Genomic DNA, 18,208 nt, shown 5'->3' on the forward strand with positions numbered 1-18,208 from the left:
TTGAAGTGATATAATATGATATACAACTATGATATATATATATATATATATACAACTATTTTATGAAAGAATAAAGTTACGTTGAAACTAAGCACACCATTGTTTTTCTTGTGACATTACCAATAAGTTTGATATGTCACATGGCCCTCTTCCTATTGAAAAAATGTATCCAAGATGGCCGACTTCTAAATGGCCACCATGGTCACCACCCATCTTGAGGAGTTTGCCCCCTCACATATACTAATGTGCCACAAACAGGACTTTAATATCACCAACCATTCCCATGTTATTACGGTGTATCCATATAAATGGCCCACCCTGTACTTTCTGCCCAGTTTGACCCATTTAGCAGAAGTCAGCCTGTTTAAGGCTCTGATATCTATTCTGTATGACTTAAAGCAGTTATGACATGGTATGATTTTCTCACCAAATAAAGGAATATTTAATATTTCTGTCTATTGTTCATTTCATCAGCAACAGTTATTACAGCTTGTACATTTTGTTTTTACACAAATATGTAAGCATTGAGCCAAATTTAGTAATGCCAACATATTAAACAAACAATATCTGTCTCTTATATATAATACATCTGTATATACACTGTCAAATATACTTGTCTTTGAGTGAAGATTTAAGGTGATAGGACATATAGATAAGTGCAACTTGAATCTATACTGAAGCTCAGTATTTGACTCAGTTCAAGCTCGCTGCTGTAATATATCCTAATAATCAAATAATAAATCTAATATTAGCCATATTATATTTACATTACCAAATTGAGATGACTTTGGTCTCATGAACAACATTAGCTAATTGTTATTTACTAACTAATCTTATAATGACTGTTCAGTACAGAAATGAAGTCCAACAATCATGTTTTACAGTCCCATGGTCTCAGCCTCAGATACTCAGCTAATCAAAGTGATCTCATAAAAAAACAAAACAAATAAACACAAAAACATTTTTTCTCCTTCATTTCTGTCACACCATGCTGTATGAAAAGTTTCTCGCGGTTAGTATCATGGTTGCTAGGCAACCTGAGCAGCACGACAAAGGCCAGACCGTCCCATTTCACAAGCCTCTCACTTCCGCACTTTGTAGTACCCGCCGTACGTAGTCCGCAAACTGCGCGTACTACGAAGCGTGCAGTCGCTGGATTGGGACACAGCCTAGGTACCCTGAACCCACTGCTCCACCCCTCTGTTGCAGCTGAGCCACAAACCACACCCTGCCACACAGTCATTACAGGAAGATGAGGGATTTGAAAAAGACAATCTGTTTTACCTTTTTAAACAAATAAATTTTCAAATGTTGGTCAGTTTTTATGTGGTTAATTTTTTGTTGGAATCGTTTTGTTTATATGTAACACCATAGTTTTTTAAAAAAATTGCTGACCTGTTCTTCCAAAACATAGTTTGTGTAAACGATAACAGAAATAAAGAACAAGTGACTACCTACTATGCATAAATAAATAAATAAATGAGTAATAATTACAAAAACAAAAATATTCTAGAACAAAATAAACAAAGCTTTAGCAAATCTGAGGTGAACAAGTTATTAGATTAAAACAAAAACCACAATATTCCTCATACAGTACATGTCAGCTTGCTAAATACAGTTTGCTATTAATATAGCTTGTTTCAAGTCCAGACAGTCATTATAATAAAATTAATAAATGATAAATGAAAGTTTGTCAATAGAGAAGGAAGGAGTGAATAGGACTTGGACCAATTGGTTAGGCAGAGGGATCAGGTTGGAAAGAATGTGCAGCGGGTTAGAGGAGGGTGCCAAGAGAAGAAACGGCACAACAATGAGCTCTCAGCAACAAAGATGGGGACCAAAGAAACTGGAATCTAAAATATATTTCAACTAACATCCATCCATGACTTCTGTCTATTATAGTGTAGTGAACTCTGCAGTGACTCCATGATATAAAAGAGAAAGTCCAGCATAGAGCGGCTGAGTGAATGTGGTCTGGACTCTGTGGAGGAGAGTCATGGTTTCAGAGACGCTGTAGAAAGACAGAATACCTGCTCTGTGATCCAGGTACACTCCTACTCTGGAGGACCGAGGACCTGAGAGATCAGTTTGGAAGCTGTTGTAGAAAAATTTATAACAGGTTTTGTAGCAACGTAATGCCCAAGATTTGGCATTGAATCCAAGTCTACATTCATTTAATTTCCCATCTCTGCTGATATTCTTGTATGAAACTGCAACACAAATTCCTTCTCCGCTCCACTCCACCTCCCAGTAACAACGTCCACTCAGGCTCTCTCTACTCAGGACCTGATAAAAATAAGTAAATCTATGTGGATTATCGGTATAAGACTCTTCTTTCCTCATTATTGCTGCTTTTCTGTTCCCCTCTGACAACAACAGTTGTCTATATGCTGTGTTTGGATGCAGTGTGATTTCACATGAATATTTTAAAAATCCTTCTCTGATCTCTGGTTGTGACAGTAAAACATTTACTGGAGGGTCTCTTACTGCTGCAGCTGGGACTGTTTCATGGTCTTTATGTTCATCCATAGTGCAGAGATAACAGATACTCTGCTGATCAGTACGACAGAAAATCTTCATCACCTCATCATGACGAGAGCAGATGTTCTCCTGGAGCTTCTTGGAGGGGGCCACCAGCTTGTGTTTTTCAAAGGCAGGAGACTCAAAATGAAGCTGTATGTGTTTCTCACAGTAGGAGATCAGACACACCAGACAGAACTTGATGGCTTTCAGTTTCCTCCCAGTGCAAACATCACAGGCCACATCTTTAGGTCCAGCATAGCAGTGATCAGCTGGAGCAGCTTGGAGTCCAGTCTTCTTCAGCTGCTCCACTAAAGTTGCTAACATGATGTTTTTCTCCAGGAAAGGCCTCGGTGTAAAAGTCTTCCTGCACTGAGGGCAGCTGTGGATTCCCTTCCTGTCCTCTTCATCAAAGTGGGTTTGAATACAGTTCATGCAGTAGCTGTGTCCACAGGGAATAGCCACTGGAATTTTGAGTAGATCCAAACAGATTGAACAAGAGAAGGTTTCTCGATCCAGCTGAAGTCCTTTCTGCGCCATTTCTTCTCTCGGTGTCAGTGACTGTGTGAGTTTTTGAAATATACAGATAGAGTAAAGCGGCTGTGTTTCATGCAAAGAACAAATTCCAGATTTTATCTCATTCACACAAAAGGAGTGGTTTGAACCATACAAGAATGTTTAACTTTTTTCAAAAAACAGAGCACATTAAAAAGTGTCATATTTAACTCAGTATTTAGGTGGTAAATTCTTCTTGTGATATCTTTGTTTCAAAATACTTAACCAGTTTTCAGAATGAGCTCTTCTGTCCTCCTAAAACAAAGTTTCATTCAACATTTTTTGAACACTTTTATTATCTCTAACCATCTAAAACAATAGACACGACACTGGCAGCAGATCTTCCTCCCCCACACAACAGCAAATAAGGTTCACCCAGAGCACATGTCGCAGATGTGAAAGGGTCTGGAGACGGTGTAGAAAATGTTGTCCTGCCTGTTACATCATTCAGTATGATCTGTTTGGTGGAGGGTCAGTGATAGTCTGGGAAGATATATCAATGGAGTGATGCACAGACTTCTACAAGCTTAGGCAATGGCACCCTCACTGGCATTAAGTATTGTGATGAAATCCTTGGGCCCATTGTCCGACCCTACGGTAATGCTGTGGGTTTCGGGTTCTTTCTGCTGCACAACAAGTCCCGGCCTTGTGTGGAAAGAGTATGCAGGCAGTTCGTGGAGGACAAAGGAATTGATATCACTGAGTGGACCACGTGCTGTCCTGAATTAAATACACTGTAGCATCTCTGGGACATTATATTTTGTTCCGTCCAATGCCACCAGGTTGTACCTCAGACTCCCCAGGAGCTCAGTGGTGCTTTAATAATGCTCAGCTCCTTTAATAATACTGCTGACTCTGGTAAAAATGTTTTGTATAAATATTTCCATATTTATTTAACCACTAAATAACTACTAACTTTAAAAACGTGTTAGGATGCCTGGGTCGTTGACCCAGGGCTTTGAGTTTATATATTATTTATCATTTCTAGTCTTTGGGTTTTTGTTAGAGTTCTTTCTTATGGTTGCTGTCTCCCCTGTCTGCTATATCCCTGTGTCCAGTCAGTGTCTGTGTCTGCCCTGGTCCCACGTCTCTGTTCCCTCTGTTGTAGTTGCCTGCCTGTGAGTCTGTAAGTTCAGTCTGTGTTATGTTTCCTGTTTTATTTTCAAGGTCCATGTCTTATGTTAATGTATCTGGTTTTGCTTCCCCTGTTTCGTTAGGCCTGATTTGCCCCAGCTGTGTTTCCCTCCTGTTACTCATTCCCTGATTGCTCCCTCTATGTATTTAAGCCCTGTGTTTTCTTCCGTCCTTGTCGTGATCTACTCTCATCTTGCTGTGTGTTCTGTCTGTCCGTGTAAGTTTATTTTGGGTTCTCATTTTGGTTACTTTTTGAGTTACTTTCTGTCTCCGGAGTCTACACTTTGGGTCCTATTCTGGCCTGCACACAGCGACTACTGACAAAACGTGATTATTGTGTCTGAACCTGATTGTTAATAAAATGTGCAGAACTGATAGTAATGCTGTAAAGAAGAGAGGGCCAACATTCCTTCACAGTGATGTGAAAGACTCATTGTCAGTTATTGCAAAGGCACAACCAGTTATTAGATTTAAGGGAAAATGACACTTTTTTTAGAAAGGGCCACTCAGGTTTGGGTAGCTTTTATGGCTTCTATCTTTGTCTAATATTACAGTTTGCTTGATGATCTGTAAGTATGACAAACATATTAACAACATAATGTGGAGGAATTAAAAAATATGTGTGTAAAATAACCTTTCTCCTCTCAGCAACAATGACTGAGTTTCTCTTACATAAAAAAATGTGAAAATATGTAGCCAGACAGGAGCTGTTGCATTCCAGATAGATATCACGTAGTTATCAGGCTTTGTTTGTTTCCAGCAAACACACTCACACTGTGCCTTTAATCATTAATTAAATCTCTAGCTCTCTTCCACAACATGTTTTTTGTTCTGCATTCCTCCCCTCACCCCCAACTGATTGCAGCATATGGCCGCCCCTCCTTGAGCCTGGTTCTGATGGAGGTTACATCCTGTTAAAAGGGAGTTTTTCCTTCTCACTGTCAAGTGCTTGCTCACAGGGGTTGTTTGATTGTTGTGGCTTTCTCTGTATTATTTGAGGGTCTTTACCTTACAATATAGACCACTCAAGGCAACAGTGCTACATAAACAAAACTGAATTGAATGGAACTGTTCAGATATGTCTTAGGTGGTAAAATTCTTCCTGTGATCTCTGTTTTGGACATGACTAAGTTAAACTGACAGCAATGTTGCAGCTGCATTTTGTCAGAACACTTTCCTTCACACCTGTTAGACCAAGTGTGTTAAAGGAGTCCTACACGTGGGACTCATGGGGAGAGTGTAACTCGGGTTTTTTGTTGATGTACAAAATATTTTCACGGTCACTTACATGCCACAATGCATTGTGTGTGATAGCTGCTTAGTGCACTTATGGAATTCCCTCCTAGTTTCTCACCGATGAGCAGCAGCATATGTTCTCTGTATGTTGCAAACTTGGGTAAATGGACTGATGTTACTATGCTTTACCAGTCATGCTCCGATGGATGCATCAGAGAACAACTTGGGGTCAATATCTTGCCTAAGGATATTTGGCATGCAGACTAGGGGGGAACCAGGGATCGAACCACCAACCTTCCGATGACCTACTCTACCTCCTGAGCTGCAGCCACTTGTGGGCTTTCAAGGTTGATCTGCTTATACCACAAGGTATTTGCCAAAAAGTTGATTCTGTTCATCTGGACGTAGCAGCAGTTTTCAGTGGGAGAAACATTTCATCACTCATCCAAGTGACTTCTTCAATCTCAGCTGACTGCAGGTTTCCCCAATCTTACAAACAGTACATTTGCATAATGACTGAAACTAGCACCACTGAAGGAGCAACTGGCTGGGAGGTCAATTCCTTCACTATAGTTATGCAAATTCTCATGACCATTGATCAAAACCCACTGATCAAAACCCACTGATCAATGGCCATGAGTACCATTCACAGAGAGTTGGGGAATGGCTGCAATCACAACATTGTAAGATAGTGAAAGATGTACTCTTAGGCCCCCTCCTCGATTCAGAAATAGTCTTTCCCTTTTCACTTAAATGACACTCCTTGACTCCGCACTCAAACCAGCATTCCTCCCTGTCCAGGATGTTACATCCTCATCATTGAAAGAGTGTCCACTGGCCTGTAGGTGTAAATAGACTGCAGAGTCCTGGCCTGACAAGGTCGCTCTTCTGTGTTGTGCCATCCACTTTGCAGGTTGTTTGGTTTCCCCGATGTATAAATCCTGGCAATCCTCCTGGCACGGTGTACACTATATTACTCAGTTTGTGTCGGGGGACCCGATCCTTCGGGTGGAACAATTTTTGGTGCAGTGTCTTTTGGGGTTTAAAAGCCACAGAGACCCGGTGTTTAGAAAAATGTTCTGAAACTCCTGACACCGACGGGATCACTACAGGTTTTTGCTTACGCAGCAGTTGTCCTTCTCTCCTGGAGCTTTTTTTAGGCGCCTTCCCAGCTTTGACAAATGTCCAGGTGGGATACCCACATTTACTCAGGGCCTTCTTGATGTGATGTTCTTCTGCTTCCCTGGCTGCTGTGTCGGTGGGGATTGTGTTCACTCTGTGTTGTAGCATCCTGATGATATGAGAGAAGCCAATGAGCGAAGACAAGCTTTAACTAATAAGGTGGGAAGAGGGTCAAGCTGACAAGTGATGATTTAGATTTTTGAATAAGATTTGATACATCAGCTATGGGGGGAAGAGTAAAACCTGAAAATGACTGAGAGGAAGACAGTGAGGAAAACAGAAAGTCTACTTTACAGTTAGAAGCTCCTACAGAGTTAAGTTGTTGGTGCACATCAGCGATTTTATGAGTGAAAAAACATATAAGAAAGTTGCAAAAGTCAGCAGAGTCCATATGAGAGGGGAATGAGTCCGGAGTTTTTGTAATTTTAACAATGAAAAACAAAACAATGAAAATATTGCCCCTTTTTACATTAGTACCTAGTAAGATCGACTTGCCACAGTTCGCCACAGTTTTCAGGGTTTTCCATTAAGTCATAGTATGTATCAGTGTATCATGGCCCCAGGCCTTCTGTGAGACCATCCTTGTGTGCAAGTGGTAGGCTTACTGTCTTTGCTCCAGCTTCAGTTGGACCTATATCAGTGCGTCTCAGTCAACACATCAGGGGCCTCTCTGTCCATCATCTGCCAGTGAATATAAGGACCGGTTCATCCACTTTACCTTCACCAGCTTGTACAGCTACACTTGTCGTATTGCCAAGCTCTACTTAGCTCCATGTTTGTTTATACCTTGTGTAAATACTAGCTCTTCTCCTCTATTAGAAATCCCTGAGAGTATCAGCTGGTATTTGACTGGCCACAAACAATACTTTTCTTAAAAGTAATGCAGTAATTTACAAGGTTACTATAGTTAACTACGTATAAAACTAATCTAAAAACTAAAACAAGATGTTTAACGGAAGTGTGTAAAGCTGCAGAGAAACAAGATGTGACAATATACACTGATAGCCAGTATGCATTTGCTACATTGCATTTCTTTGTAGTGCAGTGGGTGAGACGAGGTGTGACAACCTCTACGGGGAAACCTGTAGAACACGCCAAACTCCTGCAAAATCTGCTGGAAGCAGTGTTATTACCCAGTAGATTTGCCATTTGTAATTGTGCAGAGCACACACGTGAGGGAAAGATCCAGTTGCATTAAGGAATGTTTTTGCAGATAACATCGCAAAAGAGGCAGCTTTAGGTGAACATGGTGTTAACGTTTTAGCAGTGCAACACCAACAGACGTTGCCTATTATGCAGGATGCACTGGCAGACATGCAGGCCCACTCACCTACTGCAGGGAAACAGTTGTGGCTTACAGAAGGAGCGAGCTTGCAGGATGGTGTTTATTATCTGTGTGATAAACCAATACTGCTTTAGAATTTGTATAAGACTGCCGCTATTTTGAGCCATGGGCCATGCCATGTCTCAACAGGAGGGAGAAGATGATGGCAGCAGTAGTGAAACATTTTCCTACTCTAGGATTTAATACCTTTAAAAACAATTTTTTTGCAGGTAGAGAGAACTAATGGAACAGTAAAGTTTAGACTTAGGGAGATACGCAGGACATGGTTAGACTTATTGGTTAGAATTATTTAAGATGTACATGAGGATTACTCCAACAGAGAACGGTCTGACTCTTTGAGATATGTTAGAGACTCTGCAGGAGCAGAGTCTGAAGTCTGGAGATTGGATGTTGATAAGGCCATGGAGAGGAAGTGCTGGTCCAGTCCAGGGTGGGAAGGTCCCTATCGGGTGCTGCTGACGACGACCACAGCAGTGAAGATTGCTGAAAGAAACACTTGGATACATCAAGAGCACTGCAAAAAGGTGACACACATCCAGGCCAGTTTGGGGTAAGTGGCAGGAAGACTGGGTACAAAGGGGGGGGATTGCCTCCAGGGCCCCTCGTCTCAATCCGGTGAAGAAACCAACTGAGCCACAGGTACTCATCAGAATGGCTGGGAATGTGCTGTGCGCCTTCTTGAGCCTGTGGACAGGGATGACAGGGAGCGCACTGGGACAGAGCAAACCACACCCAGTACCCGCATGGGCAACTACTGGTGGCAGTTTAAGAACACAACCGCTCACATAAAGAACGAGACCAATGGTTATGCTTGTGATGCCACTGGCTACACATTCTTCTGGACTGTGGCCATATAGCATCACTGAGAGCGAGACAGTTTGTTTGGTTGCCTTAGCAACACATCCAGGAGTAAACGTACTTGGAACACTGCCAACTTTTCAACTGCTCTGAACCTGAATGGACGGTTGATTCACCAGTAGCTGGGAAGGTGAACTGCTCTGGTACGACAGACCTGCTCGTCTGTCTCAAAGTATCTGACTTGCTCCAGGACATTGAACAGTTAAATGAAACAGGCCAGCCTTTTGTCTACATTTACATCATAAACACTTCTCTAAGCTGGTTGAGGTTTTGAGCCAAGAAGATCAAAACAGCAATTTCCTTTACAAAGCTTTTTTCTGCGGTGACAACAGGACAGGAGAAGAGTTGTAAATGCAGATAATTCACCAGTTGACTCTAACCCCCACAGGGTGCCTACAGTGAGAAGATTTGGGGCATTTATAGGAGTCATAAAGAAGGGTGTTGACCAAGTTACAGCTTTGAAGTTAGCTGAGAGCCACATGGACAAACAATGAAGTCAACTGATGTGTTTGAATGCATATGTCTGTATACAGTTGGATTGTAGTGACATATGATTTTTGAGAATGTTGATTCTTCTTGTTTGACTGTTGACATTCAGTCGTTTACTTGCTGAAATACATAATGAATCGCACGACAGGAGTAGATGCACCACAAGGCTGGATAGCTTGGTTAATGTCTGGTCCTTGGTGGCATCTTCTTTTGAAAATATTAACTCCTGTTTTTGGACTGTTGACATTGATTTGCTTATGTATAGGATATATTTTACAGTGTACAAGGTCAATGCTAACTACAATGATTTCTAATACATTTGTTAATTATGTACTCTTACAACAATATGAATTGACTGAAATGAATGACATGACAGAAGCCTGTGTATAAATGACGCCTGGACTGAAAATGTCAAGCAAGAGGTGCATGGCTAAGAATATACTACACAGGAATAATTTGGAGCATAAAAATAACAAAACAGGAGGGAAATGTTAGAGTGAATTGTTAAATGTTGTCATTTTTATGCTTACCATCTCTATATTGTTTTAACACTGTGATGAAAGGAATGTCCCCCTCCCCAGCCTCTCGAGGTTCTGGGGGGGCTGTAGTCTTTTATTGCAGATACATCCTATCTGGAAGATCTGCTTCTTGTGATGTTGCTTTCTGCGTTTACGACCCTTTGGTCAGCCGGAGGTCTCACACACACACACACACACACACACACACACACACACACACACACACACACACACACACACAGTGCCTTGTATTTGTAACCAAGGGGGGTTACGTGGGGAAGGTGCGTGTTGTAAACTATTGTTTATTGTGTGAACGTTGTCAATAAAAGGAGGCAAGAGGAGGCCGTCGTCGAGGTTATTTGTGATGAGCTGAGATACCGACAAGGCCTCCCTTGCAAGTGAAACGATCAATCGCTGTTGCCTTGTTTTTCTTTCATGGGAATAAGTTCTGGGATCAGCGGGGTCTGACATTAGACCCAATAGTTATCCAAACCTCATCTGAACATGGGTGTACCACCTGTAGATGTTTAATACCTGTACATAACATGTTAATCCCACAAATCACAGTAAAAAGCCATGGAAAAAATCATCATGAAAAACTCATGGAAAACACAGAAAGCATTGTTTCATGTTAAATTTGGAATCCCTCCTTTTGACACATGGTCTAATAAAAAAAAGGGCAGTTAGATAATTTCGCAGACAACATCAGGGCTTCCACTCCGGAGTAACTTCGCTCCAGGCCTGTAAACCCTGTGTTAGAGAATAAAATTAATATTAATGTCATGTTAAGTGGGTCTAACTCTTGGCTCTGTCTGGAGCCTGCATACACACCACAATTACCTAGAAACCAAAATCAGTAAGGTAATACAAACTTCACATTTGTAAACAACTGTAGGTTATAAGAGTAATAAGGCATCACATACCACATACACAAGTGTGTCATGCATAGTTTATTTCCCCAGATTTACTAAAACATGACTGTTGCCATTATTTGCCCAAATCGTGTATCATCCCATGTGTTTATCCAAAGCTACTGTAACCAGTAACTTTTCTTAAGAAATGTTACTCACTTGTTTTCCACATTATGAGCTAAACAGTGAGAGATTTTCTGTTATGCACAACCTGCTTCATTTCACTCATGTCTGCCTGTGTGATGCCGAATACTCCACAAAGCATGCTGGCATATGGCATGCTGAGAAGAATTAAAGAAAAGGTGGTCCTCTGTGCAAGCAGCGACCTTAGAATCCAGACTAGCAGTGACGGTGAAGGCGGGGATGAAGGTGGTGCTGACCAGCACTAGCGAGTCCATTGAGCCCACCGCGACCGGTGGAGATGATGGTCCAAAGAGTGGCGGCGGTGCGCTAGTTGCTAACATAAACCTTGCTGCATACCAGAGTGGCGCAGTGGGCAGTAGTAATGAGGTCATTGATGCAGGTGGTCCCGATGGAGCACGAGCTGCAAGTCCTTCCACTGTAACCCTTCAAGCGCCACCACAGGGACCACTATCCCAGGGGCTCATGAATCCTGTTTTCAACCCTGGCCTCTCAAGCATGCCACAGCAGCTTTGAGGAATGCATGGGGTGAGACCCCATGGTGCAGGGGCAGGACAGAGCACGTCTACCATCTCTCAAAGATCACTCGGAACGAGGATTGCACTCGCACCCCTGAGCCTACCAAAGTTCTCTGGGGATAGGAGGAGCTACTGGCATTGGAAGAGTAACAGGGGGGTTCTGCCTGGTGAACCAATAGAAGCGTTGCAGGACCTCGCTGCCCAAGCAGGTGTGACTTTCCCTACGACGACGCTCAACCACCTGGTTGTGCACAAGGATAAAACAACGGGGCTCTTGATGTGCTATGGCCGGATTCCATCCGTTGAGGAGGAGAGGTCTGGGGTCCCACTGATCCTCTGCAAGTGTCGGTTAAGCTCTCTCCTTGCTGAGGACGCCCATCGTGTCTACCATGAAGGTGTTTCTGCCACCCTTCTTCGAATGAGGCAAAGAGGCTGGATAAATCGAGGTTCCAGGATTGTATGGAAGGTGATTGATTCGTGCATAAGTTGCAGAAAGTATAGGGCCAAGTTATGCACTTCCTCTTGTATGCATTACACCAGCAGCCCCTTTCGAGTATACACTACTTTGGACCTGTTTGGTCCGTATTTTGTCAGAGACTCAGTAAGGCGACGAGTGAAGAAAAAAGTCTGGGGTGTGGTTTTTAGCTGTATGGCTTCAAGAGCAGTTCATGCAGACATAATTCATTCCACCATTCTCCACAGGGACGTAAGGAGGCTGGTGGTGTTACTGCCAGTAAAGTAGCAAGAAGGATGTGGTTCGTCCCCCTGACTACCTGAGAAATACTTACATACTGTGGACTCTTTGGTGTGGGATCAAATCTGGTGACTTTCTGTCTTGATTAAAAACATGTTAAAGTTATAAACATGACTATTACCAAACTGTACTGTCATTAATAGGGTTGCTTTATTACTGTTATATGGTTGTTTTATTTAGTGTCTTTCAGTTGATTACCTAGCTTCTGTAAAGGCACAGTTACTGTAGTGGTGTTAGCTTATACTTGTGCAATAAAGCTTGTAAAAGGCAGCAATCAGATGTCCGACCCTGAGTACGGCACAGTTTCATCAGTTAAAACACACCCTTACACACACACCCCAACCAACAGACTAAAGAACAGCTTCTTCCTGTGCCAGAACTCTTAATGCAAACTAAGAGTGTGTACAGACTTCCCCAACACATCCACTCTGACACTGCTATTGATCATCTATGTGCAATATCTCAGTAAGTTTATTTATTATATTATATAACGGACATTTTATTTATGTTTGTGTTTCTGTTTCCATGTTTCTTGCACATACACTATGTATAAAGTGTCACTCTCATATATGCTTTTTATTTTATTTTATTTATTTATCCCCCCCCCCCCCCCCCCCCCCGTTGCATATTGGTTTCTCTTCTTCTTACTTTTGCACCTTTGTGGTCCAGCTGCCCAATTTTGCTGTGCAAGAAACTGCACAACGACAATGAAAAGCTCTAAGTCTATTAAATTTATTGCTCTTGCAATCATATGGCACGTTGACTTGTGAGGGAATTTTAGATGGCACTCATCATCAGAAAGGTTGCCGACCCCTGGGTTAAACAGACAGTATCACTCTCAAACTGCTCCTCTTCCTGGAATGAAGCACAGCCTGAAAATCCTCTTTTTCCTGCTCTTAAACACAGGAACTCCTCTCTCTCCAAATGTTTCCTTGTTCCCTCCCGTCCCCCTCCCACCTGTGATGTCTGCACTGGGAGGAAGATGAAAGCCATCAAGTCCTGTTTGGTCTGTTTAGCCTCTTACTGTGAGAAACATTTCCAAACTCACAATGATGCAGCTCCACTAAAGAAACACAAGCTGGTGGCCCCCTCCAAGAAGCTCCAGGAGAACATCTGCTCTCGTCATGATGAGGTGATGAAGATTTTCTGTCGTACTGATCAGCAGAGTATCTGTTATCTCTGCACAATGGATGAACATAAAGGCCATGAAACAGTCCCAGCTGCAGCAGAAAGGACTGAGAAGCAGAAGGAGCTCGAGGTGAGACGACTAAACATCCAGCAGAGAATCCAGGAGCGAGAGAAAGATGTGAAGCTGCTTCAACAGGAGGTGGAGGCCATCAATGGCTCTGCTGATAAAGCAGTGGAGGACAGTGAGAAGATGTTCACTGAGCTGATCCGTCTCATCCAGAAAAGAAGCTCTGATGTGAAGCAGCAGGTCAGATCCCAGCAGGAAACTGAAGTGAGTCGAGTCAAAGAGCTTCAGGAGAAGCTGGAGCAGGAGATCGCTGAGCTGAAGAGGAAAGACGGCGAGCTGGAGCAGCTCTCACACACAGAGGATCACAACCAGTTTCTACACAACTACCCGTCACTGTCAGCACTCAGTGAGTCTACACACTCATCCAGCATCAATATTTGTCCTCTGAGCTACTTTGAGGATGTGACAGCAGCTGTGTCAGAGACCAGAGATAAACTACAGGACATTCTGAGAGAGGAATGGACAAACATCTCACTGACAGTCACTGAAGAGGATGTTTTACTGTCACCAGCAGAGCCAAAGACCAGAGCTGGATTCTTAAAATATTCACGTCAAATCACACTGGATCCAAACACAGCCCACACACATCTGTTATTATCTGAGGGGAACAGAAACGTAACATTGATGAAACAAGAACAGTCTTATTCTGATCATCTAGACAGATTCACTGGATGGTATCAGGTTCTGAGTAGAGAGAGTCTGACTGGACGTTGTTACTGGGAGGTGGAGTGGAGAGGGGGAGGAGTTTGTGTTGCAGTCGCATACAAGAATATCAGCAGAGCCGGGAGGGACAAAGAATGTGGTTTTGGATACAATGACAAGTCTTGGTCATTATATTGTGACACAAACGGTTATAGATTTTGGCACAACGATGTCCAAACTGTCCTCTCAGGTCCTCAGTCCTCCAGAGTAGGAGTGTACCTGGATCACAGAGCAGGTATTCTGTCTTTCTACAGCATCTCTGAAACCATGACTCTCCTCCACAGAGTCCAGACCACATTCACTCAGCCGCTCTATGCTGGAGTTTATCCTGTTTTTTATGGAGCCACTGCAGAGTTGATTAAAGTCAAACAGAGAAGACAGGTTCATGTTGATCCCTGACTATTATATGTACTTGTGTAGTTTCTAAATGAGGCTTTACATTTTAGAAGCTGAGAAGTTCAGTGGTCCATTGATGTGTGAAAATAATATTGCACTGATTCAAACTGTACTTACATTTATATACCTTACATCAATATAAATCTGAATTTGTTCTTATGGCTGATAATCATGTGAGTTTAAATGATACTACTCTTCATATTCAGCATGTTTGAAATCTGTCATCAGTCTGGTTAGTGGTTTTATTCTGTAGTTGCTGTAGTGGGTTGTCAAATGCAACAATATATTGGAGCTGCAGTGATTCATCAGTTAGTCAATGATTAGAGAATTGATTGTTTTATCATTATTTTAATCACATTTAAAGCTGGTTCCAGTTTCTGAAATGTGAAGATTGTTGATTTTCTTGATCATACATGACTGTAAACTTAATGTCTTTGAGGTTTGAACTTTTAAAATGTAACAAAAAACTGAATCCTTGAGGTTTTTGATATTATATTATTATTATTGTATGTAAAGTGATGACATTTAATGTCCTTTTTTATATGAAAATCTATTCACATTTGATCATTTATACATGTAAGTATCAAAACTAAATGATACAGGCCTGTATATTGTGGAGGATAGACATGTGTCTTTGCCCTGAACTGTGTCTAAAAACAGTAACAGTTTACAGTTTAGTAAAACAGCTAGAAATACTTGTTATGCTTCAGAAAAAAGGGTTGGAATTTTTTTTTATATGAATGTTGAATTTGTTGTATTGGAATTGATTTTTACTGATGGATGATTCGTTGTAAAAAGTTTATTTCTGTGTTATTACGATTAAAAGTTAAAACAAATATATTGTACACTTTTTGAGTGACAGAGGCAGAAATGTCTCTGTCCTGCATGTAAATTTGTCCTGTAAAGTTGTTGAAATAATAAAAAATATAAAATACAACTCAGTGTTGCCCGTTAAGCTAGAGAGGTCTTTGTTGGGAAGATACTTACACAATTCATAAACCAGCAAGAAGACATTTTCCCAGAAATGGAGTTTTGATTAGTGGACTCGACAAACAGTTTGAGGCTGATTTGGCTGATATGGGTGAATATTGTGCAGATAATGATAATGTAAGATATTACTGACATGTATAGATGGATTTTCTAAGTATACATAGGTCAGGTGTCTTCAAACCAAGGCAGGAGCATCTGTTGTATCTGCTTTTAAGGATGTTCAGAGTGAGAAACTTCAAACAGATGAAGGCGAGGAGTTTGGTATAATATCACACATTTCTCAGCATAAAGCTTTTACTGTTTAACCTCAAAGCGGTTTGATTTGAGGCCTGCAGTGACAAAATAATAACTCACCCTTAAAGGTGTTAAACCTAAATTGACGAGTCTGTTTTGAAAATGTAAGGAGTAGAAAGTAAAACGTCAGAAAAAGAAGTACTCAAGTAAAATGCTACTGCAAATTCTACTTAAGTACAGTAAAGAAATATTTGTACACTACTTCCTTCCTTCTTCTCAAGGCCCTGATGCTGATTGCCACACTGTGTTTATGTGCTAAAAGAGAAATCGTTTCCTGCCTTGTTACTAAAACTGATTCTGAAGCACAACTTCACTAACTCAGAGGGTATAGCAACCATTGCAGTTTGTCTCGAAACAACTGTAATCTCCAGATTTTGACGTTTTTTCTAAATTGAATTACGATTTGAATCTCAAAATTGCAACTTTATTTTCAATGTGACCCATAATATTTTTTTAATGTGGCCCCAATACTCCTTTGTACAACAATAATTAACTCGAGAAGCTTTATAAGGTAAAGACCCTAAAATAATGCAAAGAATACAGAGAAAACCTAAGAGTCACATGACCCATTATGAGCAAGCACTTAGGCGACAATGGCAAGGAAAAACTCCCTTTTAACAGAAAGAAACCTCTAGCAGAAGCAGGTTTACCAAGGGGTGGAAAGTTTTAAGCCTGATCTTAAAACTAGAGAGGGGCTCTAACTCTAACTCCTGAATAACTCATGAATACAATACAATCCCCCAGCAGAACCAGGCTCAGAGAGGGGCGGGGCCATCTGCTGTGATTGGTTGGGGTGAGAGAAGGAAGACAGGATAAAGACATGCTGTGGAAGAGAGACAGAGATTAATAACAAGTATGATTCAATGCAGAGAAGTCTATTAACACAGTGAGTGAGAAAGGTGACTGGAAAGGAAAAATTCAATGCATCATGGGAATCCCCCAGCAGCCTACATCTATTGCAGCATAACTAAGGGAGGATTTAGGGTCACCTGGTCCAGCCCTAACTATATGCTTTACCAAAAAGGAAAGTTTTAAGCCTAATCTTAAAGCTAGAGAGGGGCTCTAACTCCTGAATCCAAACTGGAAGCTGGTTCCACAGAAGAGGGGCCTGAAAACTGAAGGCTCTCCCTCCCATTTTACTTTTAAACACCCTGGGAACAACAAGTAGGCCTGCAGAGCGAGAGCGAAGTGCACAAATGGGGTGATATGGTACTACAAGGTCATTAAGATAAGATGGGGCCTTGTATGTGAGGAGCAGGAGTTTGGATTCAATTCTGGATTTAGCAGGAAGCCAATGAAGGGAAGTCAATATAGAAACCATATATATACTGAGCTCTAAGACACTTTATCACTTAAGGATTTGCACATTTCACGAGGGGTGGGAGCAGCTTGAGCACCCGAGACTTCCTCCTCAGACTCATCAGATGTGTCTGTGTCTTCCGATTGATGCTCTATACTGTTGTCCTTCTCAGAAACTGGATCATGCATATCACTATTCTGACCTATGTCCTCTGCCTCATTAGGAAAGTTATGGTCGAGAACCTGGCTTATTGTGTCTTTATTTTCTCTTGCTGAAATCTGGAGTGTGTACTCTGTAAGTCACCATCTAATCCTAGCTGGCCTGTACATGCCTTACATGTCTGCATATTTTCTTTTCAGTCTTTGGAAGCAGAATATTAGTGACTACCTATATATATATAAACAGGTAAAGAGAGAAGGTCCTGAATAAATTCTCTCTCTGTGTGTCAGAGAGCTTTCAGTGTGTTTATGATATCAATTTTGGTAGTACGTGTTGTTTTAACAACAAAGATCATTATTTTTGTCAGACTATTTTATAATGTTGTAACATTTATTTATTTTTTTGCTTTGATTTCTTTAAATAAAAGTTCCATACAAAGTCATAAGGCCACAGAGTGGACACAGTTAAACTGTACCTTTATACAAACCAGGCGAGAAATTTGGGTGTAGTGATGGATGCAGACCTAAACTTAGAAAAACACATTAAGACAATAACAAAATCAGCTTACTATCACCTCAAGAATATTTCAAGGATAAAAGATCTGATGTCTCAACAGGACCTGGAAAAACTAGTCCATGCATTCATCTTTAGTAGGCTTGACTACTGTAACAGCATCTACCTAAAAAATCAGTCAGACAACTACAGCTCATTCAGAACTCTGCTGCTCGAGTCCTCACTAAGACCAAAAAAGTGGACCACATCAGTCCAGCTCTGAGGTCTTTACACTGGCTGCCTGTCCGTCAGAGGATAGACTTTAAAGTTCTGATGCTGGTCTATAAAGCTCTGAATGGTTTAGGACCAAAATACCTCAGTGACCTCGTGACCCAGTATGAACCTTCCAGATCCCTCAGGTCATCTGGATCTGTTTTTTTTTTTTTTTTATCAGTTCCC

General features: G+C 41.4%; 1 protein-coding gene across 1 annotated transcript; it reads left to right on the forward strand.

Annotated features, from left to right (window-relative positions):
- Positions 1–13,210: 13,210 nt before the first annotated feature.
- On the forward strand, positions 13,211–14,986 carry LOC146522885 (tripartite motif-containing protein 16-like). Its single transcript, XM_085154074.1, has one exon. The coding sequence runs from the start codon at positions 13,297–13,299 to the stop codon at positions 14,515–14,517; it is 1,221 nt and encodes a 406-aa protein (XP_085010200.1). The 5' UTR covers positions 13,211–13,296; the 3' UTR covers positions 14,518–14,986.
- The last annotated feature ends 3,222 nt before the right edge of the window (positions 14,987–18,208 follow it).

This window comes from Neolamprologus multifasciatus, chromosome 3, assembly GCF_963576455.1.
Source record: "Neolamprologus multifasciatus chromosome 3, fNeoMul1.2, whole genome shotgun sequence".
Lineage (NCBI taxonomy): Eukaryota > Metazoa > Chordata > Actinopteri > Cichliformes > Cichlidae > Neolamprologus > Neolamprologus multifasciatus.

What these genes read in the sequence shown, in the direction of transcription:
- LOC146522885 (XM_085154074.1), top strand. Translation starts at nt 13,297, where the DNA reads ATGAAGATTTTCTGTCGTACTGATCAGCAGAGTATCTGTTATCTCTGC.